General features: G+C 41.4%; 1 protein-coding gene across 1 annotated transcript in view; it reads right to left on the bottom strand.

The window, feature by feature from the left end:
- Window positions 1-19,158: 19,158 nt before the first annotated feature.
- LOC126301597 (odorant receptor Or2-like) overlaps window positions 19,159-20,479 on the bottom strand; it is a 73,087-nt gene continuing 71,766 nt past the window's right edge. The window contains exon 6 of the mRNA XM_049991711.1: window positions 19,159-19,215. Within this exon, the coding sequence (XP_049847668.1) occupies window positions 19,159-19,215 (57 nt within the window). The remainder of the gene's footprint in view (window positions 19,216-20,479) is intronic.

Raw genomic sequence — 20,479 nt, 5'->3', positions numbered from 1 at the left:
ACCAATAGCAACGTCCATGGTTCATGGGGAGCGGGGGGGGGGGGGGGTCTCATTTGATACTTTCTCAATATTCTGCCTATCTGCGAAGTAATATTCCCAATAAATGGTAGATAAGCCGTCGACATGAAGGCCTCTTACTCTTCCTTGTACCGTCGTTTGCAGGTCTTCATCACTCTGTTCACTTGCGTAGGTGAAAAGCCATTCTTCAGAAATACTTTTTGCAGGTGTTCCAGTTCCACTTGAAGACTGTTGGCGTCAGAGATGGTATGGGCATGGTGGATCAAGGTTTTGAGAAAGCCCATTGTTTGTGCTGGATGGTGGCAACTAGTAGCTTGCAGATACATGTCTGTATGAGTGGGCTTTCTGTACACTGAGTGACCAAGTGTGCCATCACTCTTCCGTCGCACCAAGACGTCTAAAAATGGCAGACAACCATCTTTCTCGATCTCCATGGTAAACTTTATGTTTTCATGTATGGAGTTCTTGTGACGTAAAAATTCTTGAAGGTGGATCTTCGGCAGTCCAACTTTTATCAGCCCAGGATGGTGTAACACCGAAAATTCAGGATGCATGGCATTGTATGTAAATATTTGTAATTTAAATACTTTCTTTTAATAAGTAAGGACATTGCTTCACTGTATGTGTACTTTTAGGTAGAAGTCTGTTGACGTTTCATTGTATTTATCTGTGTTTTACTGTGAAACTTATCATCTCTGGGAAAAAGCCAAAGGAATTGTTATTTGCATCAACTAGCAACGACAGTAGCAGTGCTTGTGCGTTGTAAAATCTTCGGGTAGGGAGTTGTTGCGCAGAGCGCGCGGAGCGAGGGGAATGACGGGTTCCAGCGCTTGTAGTGTGCGGAAGTGTGGTGTCATCGCTCTCGTAGTAGAGAGTACCATTTCGGCGGCATCATTTACGCGCGCCATCCAGATGGCTAGTAGCAAGAGGAAGGACAGTGGAGGGCGGAAGAAGCTCTATTAATTACAATTGCCCATTCCTGTAACTAGCCGTGGCCCCACAAGATGCTATCGTCTTCAGCAACAGCAGCAGTTCCAGCAACACTGATTTGTCGTCGGCTCCCACTTTCGCCGCACGTACAGCACTGAAGTAAGACTGTTCATTGTTACCAAGCGGGTCCTTGTTCCCTTTTTTTCCTTGTGTTCTAACCGAAGTCTGAGAATCTATCACTGGAAAAAATCCAAATCTGAAGAAAATGCACAAATTAAGAGTGCGGATGTTTTATTTATTTTACTTATCGATTAGAACACATGGCTATTTCGTTTGGTACATATTCTAGTATTTAATTCTGTTCAAGTCAGTAAAAAAAGACTCAGTTGTTCAGACAAAATATGTAATCCAATTTGAAAATTAAGTAACTGCAAAGTAAAAAGTGCTTGCCTTTCTCTAAATTTCTTTTATGTCGTTATGATGAGGTCTCTGAAAGTCATTGTTCACGTAACGAAGTTCAATACCAACATATAGTTTAAGTGATTATTCCATTGCCTTTTTCAAAATTTCATGACAAACTTAAATTAAAAGTGACTTTTTATTTTTCTGTATCATTACATACTCATTTAAAATTAGTGTCAAAAAACGTGACAACCTTCAGTTGCCACGTGAGTGTCTAATAAATGTTTTTCTTTCCCATCATCTTCTACAGGATTTTGGATGTAAATCGCCGTAGTGGGCTGGCGACCGCAATTATTTCCTTTTCGTTCATTAGTGTACCTTTTGGATTCATGATCAGTAGTACCCCTTTTCTGTCCAATGTTGTTCGTGAGTGAATGCAGAAAATAACTTTCATTTTTTCCAAATTGTAGCCCTGTTCGGTTTAATTACTTTTTTATTTTTAGTAGACTTTTCTATCAGAAAGATCGGTTGTACACTTTCCCCCTACTTATCGGTATTGCTTCTGCGGGAAAGATAGCCTTATCCTATTAGAAAAATTCGATTAGGTATACACGCCATCCACGGTCATATTTTATATCGCAAGCAGTATAGGTCGATTATTAAGGAGGAGGTTACAGTGGCTCGCCATGAAGAGCAACATAACGGGGAACAGAATACCGTCGATGCACTGTTGTGCTGTAAGGGTGCCGCGGATGACAAGCAACCGGATCTTGCTACGAAAAGAAATGGCACACCATACCATCAATCCCGGCTGTTGAACCGTATGACGGAGTACAGTCAGGTTGGTATCACTCCGCTGTCGGGCAGTCTCTAGGCACGTTTTCGCTGTCATCAGGGCTCATTTCGAGGTGGGACTCATTACTGAAGACAGTTCTACTTCAGTCAATAAGATTTCAGGATGAAGACGTGTCCAAATACGCTGTGGAAAGTGGTGGGTATGTCAGCCTGACTGTGACCCGCTGTACGGCCCGATCACCTGGAGTGGTGGTCAGGCGCGCCGTTTCTTTTCGAAGCAGGACCCCTTTGGTTGTCATCTGTGCCACCCTTAACTTACGGTACACCAGTACGTCGACGATATCTTACGCCTCGTTTTGTGCCCTTAATGGCAAGCCACCTAGGCTTACATTTAAGCAAGATAAGGCCTGCCCACATAATTTGGTTGTCTGTGTATGTACATCACATCTACTGATTTCCGTTCCATTCCGGTAATTCTTTTATCTCTTGAAGCGTAACTTGGCATTTCTTTCAGACTGTCATTTCCCGTTATAGCCTACAATCTCTGTATTTCAGTTCAGTGCTGTATTTCAACTCTTGAGCTATGCATTAATTCAAAGAAATATTAGAATATTTGCAGCGTTCACTCCGTTGTCAGCTACTGTTACACTGACCCTCTTAACTGATGAAATATCACGTATAGCCTGTCACATTATGATATGACCGGTACTCTGACATCAGTGCTGCAAGACGGCTATTTCTGTCTCCAACGTGGCGTGTATAGGGAGCTGTGGGATGGGATCTCCAGCGCCGTGGTGAGGGCGCCAAGTCAAGAATGCTTACTCAACAACAACATACTTTATTAATCGATGCTTCCTTACAGCAGGTCGATGACTGCAGCCAAGAAGCCGGCCGTGGCTAGCGGGCAGTGAAGTGCTGCGACAGCATAGCAACGGCTGGCGACTAGCTTGCGGACAGATATGGCGTGAGCGCAGGTGTTATTTATTGGTAGCTGGCCTGGCGTACACTGCATGCGGCCCACGTCGGCTGGCAGGGGTTTGTAGACGCCTCAATTCGAAAACAGAACTCCAGGATACTGGTAGGAACGTCAGACAACGGCACGTAATACAGGGTCTCAGTGGATCTACTTCGAAACCAGGAATCATTAGCGCTAGCTGTTGTAGAATAGTGTAGCCAGCTTGGTTGTGTTAGTGCTCGATGGGGCTGGATCTGCTTGTAATGGTACTTGAATTACGTAACTATTACGGCACTTCACCTCAACCTCTCTATACCAGCAATGTTCTACTGTTTTCCGTAAAATAGTTAACATATTTCTGTGACAACATTCAGATTTGATTTAATCAATGTAGAGGTACTTTGATACGTCGATATGTATATATTGCAATGATATTATTCTTAGTGTATTCTTTCTTTTGTCACTATGATCTTTGGCGTACTTGTAACTCTGATTTATGGGCGCGTAAGCGGTTATTAGAGACTCAAGTTTTGGTCGTCATGTTAAAAAGACGCAAATTGTAGTCAGTTTATGAAATGTAAACTTTAACAGTGACGAAGATATTTTCAAGTATGTTTTATATTGTGAAGTAATGTTTTGGAACGAGTTACGTGATATTGCAACAAAAGCAATAAAAAAGAAGTGTAACTTAAATTCGGAGTGCTGATTACTTTTTCACTGCACCATTGTCCTAACTTGCAAAAGTTTAATCTTCAAAAATGGTTTATGAAACACATCTATAAAACTTTCGAATATCGCAGAATAACACCTAGGCCTCTTTGCATCCGAGCTTGGAATCATCACTATCTAGATTTTCGACGATTGACCCATGAGTTCACAAGGAGACCAATGTGGGAAACACGAAAAGATGAGTACCTAGTTTATCCATTATTTCAAGAAATTGTAAGAGGTCCATGATTGAAGAATTTGTTGCTAGCGCACTCGAGCTGATGTTATTTCGATGTATTGCTCACGAGCTGCCTGCGATATGTAAGCTGTAAGAGAATCTGAGACCAAAGAGCAGTGTTGACTGCAGTAGGAACTGTGTGGCCTTAGGAGTAAGTTGTTACTAGCGAGCAGTCGTGTGTACGGAGTTGGCTGGGCCGGTGCTGGGGAACGATGGCAGAGCCTGAGCGTTGTAGGATAAGGTAAAAGCAGCCTCGCGCATATGTAGTATTGTTATATAAAGTCCCATGTAAATGTTTTTAAAAAAAGTCGCTTGATAAGAATCTTTCTCAGAAAAAGTAACTTTTGACAATCATTCATTTCAATTTAAAGAATTTACTAATTTCTCCGATCCTTGGTCATCCCGATTATTGAAAAGAAAAATCACTTCTTTCCTTTTATATAAGACAAATCTATCGGCCAGCATTGCACTGAGATGCGCCAGAAAATTTTCTTGTAGGAGCAGATATATATATGCGTTATCCGGCGACCTAACTGAGGTAAGATTTTTCAATTTACTCAGAATGAATTTTCAGGGCCATGACGCAGCACTGCTGACGTCCAAAATTTACCAGTTTACATTCACAGTCAATTATTGAAAGGTTATAAGTGAGCCACATTTTTTATTGAGAGATTAGTCACATTTTATTATTCATAGGTTACGTAATTTATTTTTTGGGAGGTTTCACTAAATGAGAATATTATTTTATTTTGTGAGGAGGTTACAAAATGGCTTTATTAACTGTGCTCTAATGACACATGCCACATAATATAACTTTGTTGTTGCCCGAAAATGCAATAATTAGCAGCGTGAGCAACACTACAACTATAATTAATTTTTTACCTTTATTGTGGTAGGGTTGTTAGATGCTGTTCACACATTCGACCAGTGATGGTGGCGGAGACTGCACCGACGGAATGCACGGCGTCGTTGAAATCAGCCACTAGCGACTGAATTGGGAACATACAAGGTGAATCTCCTAAACCTTCCACCACAAATATTGCGGAAATGGAAGGTGTTATTGATGTACGGTTTTCACAGAAGGGATTGGTAGTCGAGAGCTCATACTGTTAGCCTATAAATAGATTGTAATATTACTTATAAAGTGTATCTTTTGTGCAAACATACACGTTTTAATTGGAACAATGCCTATTGACATTAACAGACTAACAATAACGTAAATTAGAATGTGAGTGATGTTTGCTGCAAGATTCTAGTGCGAGTCACTTACAAGATATCGCAGTTTGAAAAGTTCTTGAACTGACACTTGTGCAACTCCTGTGGATAGCACACCACACTAATCAATACAAGTATATACATCAGTTATGCGGATTCTGACGTGTAACGAGACAATGGACTATCACTGGTTGTGTTCAAAATGACCACTTAGGACGGCAATACACGCCTCCAGTCTGATATGCAATGACTGCTGCACATATGTTAGCATGACAGAGGAGATATCCGTGCGGGCTGCAGCAATATGTCGCTGCATATCATCGGCTGTAGTTGGCACCTCTTTGTAGACAGTGTCTTTGAGCTTTCCCACAGAAAAAAAGTCTGCAGGCGTCAAATACGGGGAAAGGGGACGGCCAAGGTACTGGTCCTCTGCCTCCAATCCAAAGATTTGGAAGCAATTCTTGGAGACATACTGTAGTACTTCGTGCACTATGGGCTGAACAGCCATCATGTTGGTGCCACAGGTTCCTCCTAGTCTGCAGAGGAATGTCTTTCGGCATCTGTAGAAGATAGTCTGTTAGGAGGCTGCAATAGTTGTTCGCGTTCAAGTTCCGCCTATGAAAAACAGGTCTATGAGATGATGATTCATTATCCCACACCACACGTTTACACTCTATGGACGCTGACGTTCCACATGACGAAGCCATTAGGGATTTCCAACAGACCAATAGCGCATGCTTCGGCGGTTTACCCGCCCACGACTGATAAATGTGGCTTTATCACTAAACAAGATATATGATACATCTGGAGTATCCTGTCTTAATGCCGATGTACAGAAATTCACACGATTCTCATGATCGTTTCCATGCAGCCCTTGATGTAGAGAGATCCGATAGGGATGGAACTTACGTTGGTGGAGAATGCGTAGGATATTTGCCTGACTCATGCCATTTCCTCATGCTATCGTGCGGGAGCTAACGTGCGGATCAGTTGCAACTGCAGCATGAACGTTATTTTCACTCTCCCGTCGTCACTTGTTTATTTCTGTTACTTTGAAGTAACAGGTTGAAGAGGTTGATAAATAATTGCCGAGGTGGTTGACGTCTATTGGCATATCTTGCAACATACACCGTACAAGAACGAACTGCTTTCTCCTTCCACTCTCCATAATCCTTGAGCATGTCGACTTTTTCTACATTGCTAAGTCCTACCGTCTACTCGAGACCTACTGTTCAGACCGCCACACACTGTGACTAGCAAGTCGCAATGCACTCAAGGAACACTCAAGCACACTGTAATCAAACGTAACAACATCGTACCTAGGAATTACGCAAGTTAAATGGCACAAATAAGTGTCGATGTGGAAATTTTTCAAAATACGATATCTTGTAAACAACTCGCACTAGAATCCAGCAACAAACACCAGTAACATTCTTATTTACCCTACTTTTAGTTTGTTAGTGTCAACAGGCATTGTTCCATTTTAAAAAAAGTGCATGTTTGCACAAAAAATACACTAGTACTTTTGATTACTGCAACATTTGCGGCAAATGTTTAAGGTGATTCACCCTGTATACCCACTCCGGTCAGGGTGCTATGACCCGAAGTTGGTTCCCTTCAGTTAGTCGGCTGCGGAAACGATGCATTATGCCACAGCATGTAGCCCGAAATTTGTCTGAACATTGAGTTCGCCCGGAAAATTTTGCAATTCATATCAGACGTCTTTAGTGGGAGGAAATGGCCTCACATGTTCGAAGTTTCGATGAGCTACGAGGTAAGAGAGCAAAACTGTTAAGTTCTTTAACCCTTTTATTGACATATGGGGACCCTTTCACAATATCAAAATTTGCAAGTGACGCACTTTATTAGGACTGCCGCTGTACGAAAAATTACTGAGGATGCTGATCATGCTATGTACACAAATGACGACACCAGTTGCATTTTTTATGCCTAAAGATGGATAATAAAATAAATAAATAAACAAATAAATAAAAATAAAGTGTCAAAGAAAGGATTTGCTATACAAGACGGAGACTGAATGCCGTTTCCAAAGAATTGTACCAGTTACAGCTAAAGATTTCAGCACATCTCTCTCCTGTATCACTGGACTGTGTTGATGAATGATTCAGGCCAAGTTCGATTGGATCCAAAAGCATGCAAGTTTTCGGCAGATGTCCAAATTTGATCGTCTGTTGCCACAACAGTCGTCGCCACACGTTCCGTTGTCAATTTAGCGGAGAAAAATTTGGACGTCGCGACGCTATCTGCATTACGCAAGAGATTCAGTTTTGCACCTACGTATATAGCACCGCCTTTTATTAGTTTTGCGAGTGGCGTTGAAGAAACGGTACGACTCCTTCCTTCGCGTGTTGTACAAAAAATAAGTGAAACTTGCAATGCTCTTTCCAAGGCTCCTCAACATACTAAGACGGCTGCACTAAGAAATCTACGAGAGGACACTCATGTTCTGGTACTGAAGACGGACAAAGATAACGCAACCGTTTTGTTACCTCGTATTGTGTATGATGATAAGATGTATGGCCTGTTAAGTAACTCTACCCATAGGAGAATTGATTACGACCCTACAGGACGTGTACAACGGATAACTTCTGCACTATTAAATTCCTCTTCCTTACCTCAATAGGTTAAGACCACATAGTTGCATACAACCAAGACAGTATGGCCTTCCAAAAATTCATAAGGAAAGTGTTTCTTTACGTCGAATAGTGAGCAACATTGTAGTGACTACATATGATTTAGCCAAACATCCCTCTTCGTTGCTGAGACCGTTACTGGGAAAATTCCCACATAATATCCTTAAATCAGCTGACTTTATCGACAAACCAGGGGCTCTCCATACAAGCAGCTCTGACTGGTTGGTTAGCTTTGATGTAGTATCACTTTTTGCAAAAGGTCCCTCTCCCAGATCCTTTGGCACCAAGTGCCAAATGTTTCTGGCGGGCATCACTGCTTTGTTTCGGCACACTCTATCCTCAACATCTACATCTACATCTGCATTTATACTCCGCAAGCCACCCAACGGTGTGTGGCGGAGGGCACTTTACGTACCACTGTCATTACCTCCCTTTCCTGTTCCAGTCGCGTATGGTCCGCGGGAAGAACGACTGTCTGAAAGCCTCCGTTCGCGCTCGAATCTCTCTAATTTTACATTCGTGATCTCCTCGGGAGGTATAAGTAGGGGGAAGCAATATATCCGATACCTCATCCAGAAACGCACCCTCTCGAAACCTGGCGAGCAAGCTACACCGCGATGCAGAGCGCCTCTCTTGCAGAGTCTGCCACTTGAGTTTGTTAAACATCTCCGTAACCCTATCACGGTTACCAAATAACCCTGTGACGAAACGCGCCGCTCTTCTTTTGATCTTCTCTATCTCCTCCGTCAACCCGATCTGGCACGGATCGCACACTGATGAGCAATACTCAAGTATAGGTCGAACGAGTGTTTTGTAAGCCACCTCCTTTGTTGATGAACTACATTTTCTAACGACTCTCCCAATGAATCTCAACCTGGTACCCGCCTTACCAACAATTAATTTTATATGATCATTCCACTCAAATCGCTCCGCACGCATACTCCCAGATATTCTACAGAAGTAACTGCTACCAGTGTTTGTTCCGCTTTCATATAATCATACAATAAAGGATCCTTCTTTCTATGTATTCGCAATACATTACATTTGTCTATGTTAAGGGTCAGTTTCCACTTCCTACACCAAGTGCTGCAGATCTTCCTGCATTTCGCTACAATTTTCTAATGCTGCAACTTCTCTGTATACTACAGCATCATCCGCGAAAAGCCGCATGGAACTTCCGACACTATCTACCAGGTCATTTAAATATATTGTGAAAAGCAATGGTCCCATAACACTCCCCTGTGGCACGCCAGAGGTTACTTTAACGTCTGTAGACGTCTCTCCATTGATAACAACATTCTGTGTTCTGTTTGCTAAAAACTTTTCAATCCAGCCACACAGCTGGTCTGAAATTCCGTAGGCTTTTATTTTGTTTATCAGGCGACAGTGATGAACTGTATCGAACGCCTTCCGGAAGTTAAGTAAAATAGCATCTACCTGGGAGCCTGTGTCTAATATTTTCTGGGTCTCATGAACAAATAAAGCGATTTGGGTCTCACACGATCGCTGTTTCCGGAATCCATGTTGATTCCTACAGAGTAGATTCTGGGTTTCCAAAAACGACATGATACTCGAGCAAAAAACATGTTCTAAAATTCTACAACAGATCGACGTCAGAGATATAGGTCTATAGTTTTGCGCATCTGCTCGACGACCCTTCTTGAAGACTAGGACTACCTCTGCTCTTTTCCAATCAATTGGAACCTTCCGTTCCTCTAGAGACTTGCGGTACACGGCTGTTAGATGGGGGGCAAGTTTTTTCGCGTACTCTGTGTAGAATCGAATTGGTATCCCGTCAGGTCCAGTGGACTTTCCTCTGTTCAGTGATTCCAGTTGCTTTTCTATTCCTTGGACACTTATTTCGATGTCAGCTATTTTTTCGTTTGTGCGAGGATTTAGAGAAGGAACTGCAGTACGGTCTTCCTCTGTGAAACAGCTTTGGAAAAAGGTGTTTCGTATTTCAGCTTTACGCGTGTCATCCTCTCTTTCAATGCCATCATCATCCCGGAGTGTCTGGATATGCTGTTTCGAGCCACTTACTGATTTAACGTAAGACCAGAACTTCCTAGAATTTTCTGTCAAGTCGGTACATAGAATTTTACTTTCGAATTCACTGAAGGCTTCACGCATAGCCCTCCTTACGCTAACTTTGACATCGTTTAGCTTCTGTTTGTCTGAGAGGTTTTCGCTGCTTTTAAACTTGGAGTGAAGCTCTCTTTGCTTTCGCAGTAGTTTCCTACCTTTGTTGTTGTACCACGGTGGGTTTTTCCCGTCCCTCACAGTTTTACTCAGCACGTACCTGTCTAAAACGCATTTTACGATTGCCTTGAACTTTTTCCATAAACACTCAACATTGTCAGTGTCGGAACATAAATTTTCGTTTTGATGTGTTAGGTAGTCTGAAATCTGCCTTCTATTACTCTTGCTAAACAGATAAACCTTCCTCCCTTTTTTTATATTCCTATTAAATTCCATATTCAGGGATGCTGCAATGGCCTTATGATCACTGATTCCCTGTTCTGCACTTACAGAGTCGAAAAGTTCGGGTCTGTTTGTTATCAGTAGGTCCAAGATGTTATCTCCACGAGTCGGTTCTCTGTTTAATTGCTCGAGGTAATTTTCGGATAGAGCACTCAGTATAATGTCCCTACCACCCGTCCTAAACATCCGAGTGTCCCAGTCTATATCTGGTAAATTCAAATCTCCACCTAAGACTATAACATGCTGAGAAAATTTATGTGAAATGTATTCCAAATTTTCTCTCAGTTGTTCTGCCACTAATGCTGTTGAGTCGGGAGGTCGGTAAAAGGAGCCAATTATTAACCTAGCTCGGTTGTTGAGTGTAGCCTCCACCCATAATAATTCACAGGAACTATCCACTTCTACTTCACTACAGTATAAACTACTACTAACAGCGGCGAACACTCCACCACCGGTTGCATGCAATCTATCCTTTCTAAACACCGTCTGTACCTTTGTAAAAATTTCGGCAGAATTTATCTCTGGCTTCAGCCAGCTTTCAGTACATATAACTATTTCAGCTTCGGTGCTTTCTATCAGCGCCTTAAGTTCCGGTACTTTACCAATGCAGCTTCGACAGTTTACAATTACAATACCGATTGCTGCTTGGTCCCTACATATCCTGACTTTGCCCCGCACCTGTTGAGGCTGTTGCCCTTTCTGTACTTGCCCAAGGCCATCTAACCTAAAAAAAACCGCCCAGCCCACGCCACACAACCCCTGCTACCCGTGTAGCCGCTTGTTGCGTGTCGTGGACTCCTGACCTATCCAACGGAACCCGAAACCCCACCACACTATGGCGCAAGTCATGTTCAACAAAGAATATTTTGAGAAGATTGACGGCGTCGCCATAGGCAGCCCTCTGTCTCTCTTGGTGGCTGACCTGCTTATGGATGATTTCGAGGAGAGAGCGCTTGAATCAACTGCCCTTAAACCAACTGACTTGGAGGTATATGGGCGATACTTTCATAGTGTGGCCTCGTTGAGTAGATAAATTGACAGATTTTCTTCTCTACCTCAACTCCTTTCGAAACAATATTCAGTTCACCATAGAAATAGAGAAAGCTGGTTGTCCTCCTTTCTGGGACGTCTTGGATGGAAGAAAAAAAGATGCCTCTTTGGGGCATTCAGTTTGTCGTAAGCCTATTCATACCGATTTGTATTTCCAAGCGTTGTCTTTAACTGTCGCAAACCATGAGCGTGCTTAAAACACTAGTACAAAAATCTCACACTGTCTCAGATCTAATCAGTTACCTAAATAACTCGTCCTCCTAAAGACAGTGTTTAGAAAGACTGGATATTCCGCCCAGCGAATTAACAGGGCACTGACAGTTCAAGTCAAGAATCAGGAAATGGATAAAGAGGAGAACATGCCAAGCAAGTTCGCTATTGCCGAACACTGTATTTCCACTGAATGTTCAGTGGAAAATTATAGAACTGCGTATCTTCCACAGAAACATCTTTTTGGGACTTCATTATTAAAGAACCCGTAGAGATATGACTGGCGGAAAATTTGATGAACCGTGATAGCAGCAACCAGTTGGACAGTGCGTGGAACCTCATCACCTCCACGAATTGTTCTAATTGTAGACAGCAGAGCGCGCCGACGGTCGCGACGAGCGGTAACACAAAGGACAACTGAGCTGTGCGGTTCTACCAGCGAGGGCGCTGCTGCCGTGAGGTGTGGTCCGCCTGTCAGCTTGAATTTTGACGCATGAGCGGAGCACTCGGAGCTAGCTATATAGCGCGGAGCGGAGCACGTCTTCGTTCACCTCTTCCAAAATGCTGATGATACCGCCTTCCTGGCTCTATAGCCTACTCTTCAACGGTCCCAATGCATCTCCAAACCCACCTTGACCATTTCACCAATTGGTGTAACCAGTGGCTCCGTCGTCTCAGCCCCTCCAGAACCCAGCCAATCATCATAGCCCGCACCACCCGCTCCTTCTGTCTCCACGATTTCTACCTCATCATTTATTGTCACCCCATCCAGCTCACTTCCACCCTGAGATACCTTGGCCTCACCCTCGACCATCATCTCACCTGGACCACTCACCTCTTGACCATCCAGCAGAAAGCCCATTCCCACGTCCACCTCCTGAAACTCCTGTTTGGCCAGACATGGGGATTGCATCCTTCTACCATCCTCCAAACCTACAAATCTCTCATCCGCCCTATCCTCTGTTATGCCAGTGTCGTCTGGATATTGACCCCCCTCCCACTTTTACAAGGCCCTCCAAATTCTCAGACGCCACATACTCTGCCTTGCCTTCCATATCCGCCTTCCTTCCCCCACACATGACTCCTGTATGACCTCATCCCCTTCCCCTACCTGCTCTTTTTCATCCAACATCTCTCCATCCTTTACAATGTCTGCAGGCTTGATCCCCCCCACCCCCTGGTTTCCTCCTTCCTCTCCACCCCTGCCCGTTGCCACGCCTCTATCACTGTATCCCTCCATCTCTCCACCTCCACACCCTGCATCTCTTTCATCAGGGCAATTTCCAGCACCTCCCCCTCCCAGATGTTGACCTTTGCTGTGAGATCTACCATTCCTTCCAACTGCAACTGGCCTTATTCTCCCCCCCCCCCTCCCCAGGGCCCCCTTTTTCCTCTCCCCTCCTTCTCCCAGAGCACATTTTCCTGATTCCCTTCCTGAGTCCCTGCACCCCCCTCGACTGCTTCCCTCCCACATCCTTCCCTTCCCGGCCCTCTTCGGCGATCCCTCTGCCTGTCTCCTCTCTCTCCTCCCCTCCCTCTCTTCATCCCTACTCCTTCAGCTCTATTCCCCTGGCAGATCCTCTCAGTATGCTCATTGTAACCAGTGTGCTACGTCAGAGCTGTGTTTGGTGCTGTTCTCCCATGCATCAAGAGCTGTGGTTTTAATTGTGTGCTAGTCTGTGTTACTGTCGGTGATTATTATGTGCTATGCCGTCCAGCGACACTCTTATGCTCAGGTCATACTTCGCTTTGTGTTCTTTAATTGTTCCAGTGTTTGGTTTTTTTGTGTGCACTACTTTTTTACTGTTTTTATCTCTGTTTCACAGTCTCCCCCCTTTTTGTCTGTTCTCTTCCGTACTGTTCCCAATTTTTTATATCTATGTACGCCATGTTTTCTCCATTCTGTTATTTTAAATATCTTCTTTGTATAATTACTGTCTTTTGGCTGAAGAGCAGCGCATATGATGCTGCCAGCCCACCCCAGATGGGGCACTGAAACACAATAAAGGAAAAAAAGTCTTCGTAGACTTCAATGGCTCACTTAAGTATGATTGGCAGGCGTCCAGTCGAAATATCGTGCACTGAATTAAACGACGACTGGCTACAAGCCCGAAACACGTAGCAATCTAATCCACCACTAATGGTAGGACGCTGCATTTCAGAACACTATGGCAGCATTGTTACAGCGTGCTGATGCAGAATTCTATAGGTTGCTGGCCTGCAAACTTCTAGACTGGTGGTGACGGCCTGCATAAGGCCAATGCAGCAACATTCCTCCCTCTCCCCGTCCCACTCCTTGGGAAAAGTCGGTCCACCAATTTTCAGGCTGCTGTTGAACCTGTAAACTATTAAAACAAGATGGTAGTACTGTGTCAACATTTTTTTCCCTGTACTTTCGGTCCTTTCTCCTTCACACCACTACGTACACTTGACTCATTGCCTATTCTTCTTCCCACATATTCAGTCACACAGTGTATGTTAATGGTACTGCCACAGTGTACCATTACTTCAGTCAAATCTTGTGCTCGATACATTAGGTTGGTAGGCAGTGGACTGGAACATCGGGTAGGCTGCTGGCTCTTGCCAATTATGGACATAGATGAGAAAACTCGTGAGGACGAAAGTCCGTGCTGCTACCAACTGTGGTGTTGTTGAATACTGTGACACAACAATTGTTCTGTGCTAAGTCATCCATTCTGCGCTGCTGATAGCTTGACGAAAAAACCAAGTAGGCGGAATAAAGGGTGGTATTCAGGCAGGTTATGTTCTTCGCTGGCAGTATTTCGAAAGGATTATCCGGTAGATACAACAAAAGAAACGTTAGGTTCAGAGGTGCAGTCCCTCTTATTGTTTCTGGTAGATGAAAAGTAGGTCCTGAGTTGTCACATTGATTCACGTTTTAAAGTATCTTACTATTCCGTAATTCGAATCTTTCTGTTCCCCCTGAGCGTCGTTGCTCGTAGCAGGTCGGGGTAGCTGCGAATGAATCAGGCACTGAGTACTCTCTGAAAACAGTGGTGGTTTATGAGGATGCCTCGCGCATAGCCTCCCGTATTAGTTCCCTTGTGATACAGTTACCTTTCGCATGTTTCCGTGACAGTTTGGACCACTATCAAGGGGCATAATGTAACCAGCTCCCTCTAGCATCGGCACAGCTCTTCTGCTGCCAACAATACGTGAGCTTTCCTGTCCGGAGTAACTAAAACAGTCTCCATTGTTCAGAGATTTACAGACATCTCTAAAGTCTCCCATTTCACTGAATATGGATGCAGCATTAATATTTGATGTTTAGTATTTGCTGCTCCAATTACCGACATGTCTTCCCTGTGTTGGCTTTACTCTGGATCTTGACGCGTATGACAAAGTAGGCGCAGACAGTGTAGGAGCCGTTTGCTCACTTTGTTGTGCCACTTTTCCCATGCGACCTCCTCCTGTTTTAGGACTGATGCTGGTAATGGTAGTAAAGATTGAGCTACACCCTGAAAGGGTCGAATACGCCCGACATGGACTACTGTAGTTCGAGGTGGGACTTGAAATTTCATACTTACCGGCGACTTCATCTCAACTTCTTGGTACTGACCTTGATAATGAGCATAAAACTTTATTTTTTCAGTGAAATATCATTATCCACGGCCACGGAGCTCAACAGTCCAAATAAAATGGACAAATTGTTATTAAAACTTTATAGTTTTCTCCTTCTGGTTGTTAACGATGATCACCACCCACTGTCCTATACAGTACGTAGGCAATTCGGCTTTATATTGACCCATTCGTTCCTGCCATTCTAGGACCTTTTTTTTATGCCACTGGTACTATACCATCCGTAAGGTCTTTGCAAAATTCTACACTGCTGTACCGCTTTTTCCCTCGCTGGGTTTCGCTTTAGGAAGCAGTGATGGCATCTTCCCTACATATACGACCTAGCACGCTGATAGGTTCAGAATCTCGTTGATTTCGAATCGTAAGAAACCACTAGATAAGTTAATAACGTATACCAGTCATTATGATGACAGCTGACACAATAGCTGAACATCTTCCCATTCGCTTCTTACATCTGCTTGCAAGTGTAATGTGCTTTTTCACAATGTATGAATTTATAACAAATAACAATGTTGTTTCATTAGTTCTGACAGGAAGTTAGTACGTTCTTCTGTAATCAACATCCTCTGTGTGCTCAAATTTAATAATGAATTATTAACTATGACTTGCACCACTATGTCAGATTAGTGAGTGGGAATAGCTACCATTATTATGTAGCATGAAAAGTGACCTACTATCGTTACCACAAGATGATTCCCTGCAGAGGCAGCGAAAATGACCTGAGATGCCCAAAACGATCATCTCAAACCGTTTGCAGACCTCCAGTAATCTCTGCAGCAGATTACGCTGCTGATCAAAGTTGGCTCATTGAGCACATGTTACACAGTTCCTTACAAACTGCTGTACATCCTGCTTGTGTGTTCGCGGCCAGTATTGTCCGATTGCATGTCGTTCTGCTGTTCTCTGACCTCCACGCCCTGCTAAAACATACTCATGTGTCTGCTTTAATACTTTATTATGCAACATACCTTGTAACTCAGTGTAAGGTCCGAGTTTTGGCTGCTCACCTGACAGTCAGTTTAGAAAAGTGTCTTTCACATGATGCGAAGTGCGGTATTTAGAGACTTAATTAAATGTGATGGAGTGGATAGACCTTAGAGTAATAAAAGCTATACAAGACTTTCCAGCACCATGTACGGTGAAAGAGTTGCAGTTACAACTTTATAATTTTATTCCTTCACATTCTCATTGCTTAAAATTTTTCCTCTTACCATATTTTCATTGCACCATCTCATATTATGTCAGAGTTAGTTCCAAATGATTTTGTTTCACTTTGCATATTCTCTCAGGTCTATGTTATTGTTTTTTTACACTCTCGTCTTCTCATTAATAATTATCTTCTTATACTTGCAACTTTTTCCTTTTGCTTTCTTTGTGCCTACAACTTCTTTCGCTTTTTGAATAAACACTTTTGTTAAATACTTGTTCTGTACAATACACAATTTCCTAGATGCTGAACTTATTGCTTAATTAAGTATGGTGTACTTCTCTATTCTTACCTGAATTAATTTAATGTACCTTTTTGTTTAAGTAACTGATGAGTCTACCTCACTTTAACTTTATTACCTATTGTCACTCTGAGCATTAATAGTTTATGATGAATTCAAGTTGTAAAATGGTTAATAGATCTCATATCATATACAATTTATTAATTTCTTGGCAAGTGGAATGAATATCAATTTTAGTTCCATTTTGCTCTTACCAAACCCATTTTCTGTTTGTATTAGGGAAAAACATGACGTTCTTCACAAAATCGGTCTAGTTTGACGTCTGTCATTTCAGGAGTAATACCCAGTGTTTCCCATAGAATAAGTATTCCTTAGTTTTTGTATATACTTTTTTTAAATTTCTCTGAGACCTTGCAATTCAATTTGAGATTCCTATGATACCTATAATTTTCATTTTAATTGTCTTGTATGCAGTAAATCTTTAACCTGTATTTCTTGCCCAGTCTGTTCATCTATAGTAAAACATTGTGACCTTATTTTAATTCTTGTGTTTACTGCACTTCTAACCATACTACATATCATTGATCGTTCCAAATTCTTATTCTAATTCGTCTAAACTATCTTCAGAGCCTAAAGTTCTGTGCTTTCTTGTATCCAAGTAAAATGTGATGAAAGCAGTTACGTTTCATTTAGTCTAACTTTGTGTAGCACACTGTGGGTGCAGTGGTAGTTGAGATGTGCCTTATAGCCTGAAAGTTACCTGTGTTCCTTCAATCTATTACTCTCAATATTCTTGGAGCCGTGATAAAATAATCAAATCCCAGAAACTCTCAACCGGCTGTAGGAATACGTCAGAGTTACCTGAGCCCAAAGAGTTTGATGAGCTATGTGAACACTGTAAACCCTTACCAGAGATATGTTCGCTGTAGTCACAGTTCAATCCGCAGCACTTATAAATCTTAGATCTGAGGATCAGCACTATCAGTTCACGTCATGTCATTACAGCCCTCTTGGCTACGCTATGATTAAGGATCCATTTTTCTAAATATAATCCTTAAAGTGGATTGCACGCATCTATTCACTATTCTGTCTGCACTGCACGTTGGTATGTAGCCTATCGGTGCATGTTTCTTAAACAGTGATCGCTCAAGATTCTTTCTTACGGATAATAACAGTTGCATGATGTAAATATGTGGATTGGGTTCTGGAACTACCCTGGTTGGTTCTCTTGATCTTCACTAAAACACAGTTATGGGATCTCCAGTTGAGTTTTTATGTTAACTGAATAATCTTACCTTTTCACCCGTTGTGAATTACCATTACAATGTTTACAGAATTCATTAATCAGGCTTATAAAGTGTATTTAATGTGTTTCATGTTTACTTTATTATTCTTAGGTACTCTTCTGTTCTTAATTTCATTCATTTACTCTTCAAATACTTCTTCTACGAAAGAACACAGTTTGTTGCAGAAATCATTACCAGAGTTTCCTGTTCACTACACGTTCATAACTGTTTAAAATAATCTAACCATTCGTTCCAAAATGCGATTGATTCAGAAATGATCTCTTCACTGTTTGTCTAATTGTTTCATAATGCTATTGACCTTATCTTGGTACAATTTGTCTCCAACACATTGCATTCAGTTTTCTAGCATTTCTCACACTATTAGATTCGAATTTACAAGAAAAATCACACTTCAATATGCAATAAACAGCAGAGAAGTTCATACTCGTAATAAGATCTTAATGAAAATTGAGGCCTTTGCACTCAGTACCTCACAGGATCCAGTTTGCAAACAGAATATTGGGTTCATATGTAGATGAACTACAATTATACTTAAGAAATATAGTGTCCATCTGCAACTCACTACCATAGCAGGATCATATAATACGCCATAGTAATTTAGTTTTTTTTTATATCACTTCACGTTACTGGATGTCTATACTTTATCTATGTGATGATTGTATTGCAAACTCTTAATGTGCTTTATTGCTAAGCGCACATACAATAGCCATCATTACGTGAAATATGTAGTATTTGCCCATAATCAAATGCTACTGTTTATATGATTTCGATAAGGAAATATTAAGTGCACGCTCTCGCAAACAGTCAACATGATTCGATATTCTAATTATATAATTAACATATAAACACCATGGTCCTCACAAGATTGTCATTGCGATTGATTAAATAAGTTATACAACTTTTGGTATATATGCGCTTAACCTAAAGAATTTTCCTAGAAATATGATAGTCTAATTTTCGGTATACTGGGTTAAAACAAAATAGTATGTATCAAGTTTTTTTTTAATGACTAAGGAACGTGTTGCAGTTGAAATAATAATTAATCATCTAATAAATAAATATTCGTCCTGTATTTAGTCACATGGCTGTCACTTTTGTTTTTCAACATCTCGCGTCTTCTGATCCATTTCCGAATGAGATAACCTGTTTAACGATTTCTCATTTGCCGCAGGAGCGTGTAGAACGTGTACGACGCATTTATTAGCTGTAAAGGAAGAGGAAGAATTATTTTTTAGTTAAAAGTAAAATTATTATTTATGGCAATAACGCTCAGCAGCTAGATCAATAATAGAACTATCTATTATGTAGTTTCTTTAAAATATGACGCGGTATTAATGAACTTCGTTGTTTCATGTAAAGACTAAAAAAAAGGCATCCCCATACCACGAGTACCAACCACTCAGTTTGGATACCACAAAAACAGAAAATTTTTAATGTTTAGGATTACAGTTGAAATAATATAGTTTACTACAGTCCAAACTCACTATGTGATAGTGTGGCTATAACGGTTTAGATTTGACTGTCATTATCAATACCGCTATAAATAAAATCGGGTACTATGTTAATTTAAAGAAGTTCATGACGAATACATTGATAAATTACGTAACATATTCTAATGATCAACACAAGCTAAAGGCATAACTTTGGTCAGCTGTTGCATCATAATGTATCAAGAATCATGTGCCACTCTGACTTTACATTATTTCACACACGTGTTGACGATATTATCATCTTATTTAAAGAATTCGAAGAAGATATTAATCTAGTCGTATGACACATCCAAAAATGCAATTTGAAGTTACGTGGAAGACAATATTACAAATTTTTTGCTGTCAACGTACAACATAAACAACAACACAAATGAATTCAGCACTTTTCGAAAATCTTTAAACACAAACATTGTAGGAAACATATTTCTGCAAGCCCATTAAATAAAACTAAACAGCTTTCAGTATTAGACTGTGGTATCTTACAGGTACGATGAAAACTGATAGATAGATTTATCAAAACTGACAGTCATTCAAAAGAATTAATAAAATAAAGAGAAATATACTTAAGTAACCAAAATACCCTACAATGACTTATGGAGAAAACAATTTGTAATGAGATTTCTAAAAGCTTTATTAACTGTGGCCGTAGTGATTGCGTGTAGGTACTGTGATTGTTTTGAATAAATTATTTGCTTGGTACTATAATCAGTCACATTACTTATTCGATTTTATTTCAAAACATTTCAAAGCGTTTCGAGCTTATTTTGCTCACCATATGGTGTGGTTTTGCTTGCTGTGATAACAAAAATTACTAAATTAAATATATTCCTTAATTTATAATCTGTGATCACTGTAATGTTGAAGCAGTCGCTTATCGTAGGCAAATGATTTGTGAAGGTCTGGAGCGTTCGAGAAAAGAGGTCTAATAGCATCAGCTCTTGTTACTGCTGTGGTGTGACGAACCACTGGACTTTACTT

The sequence above is a fragment of the Schistocerca gregaria genome, chromosome 1, assembly GCF_023897955.1.
Source record: "Schistocerca gregaria isolate iqSchGreg1 chromosome 1, iqSchGreg1.2, whole genome shotgun sequence".
Classification (NCBI taxonomy): Eukaryota; Metazoa; Arthropoda; class Insecta; order Orthoptera; family Acrididae; genus Schistocerca; species Schistocerca gregaria.
Note: the sequence above shows the minus strand (reverse complement) of the source record. Positions and strands in the feature narration are given on the sequence as shown.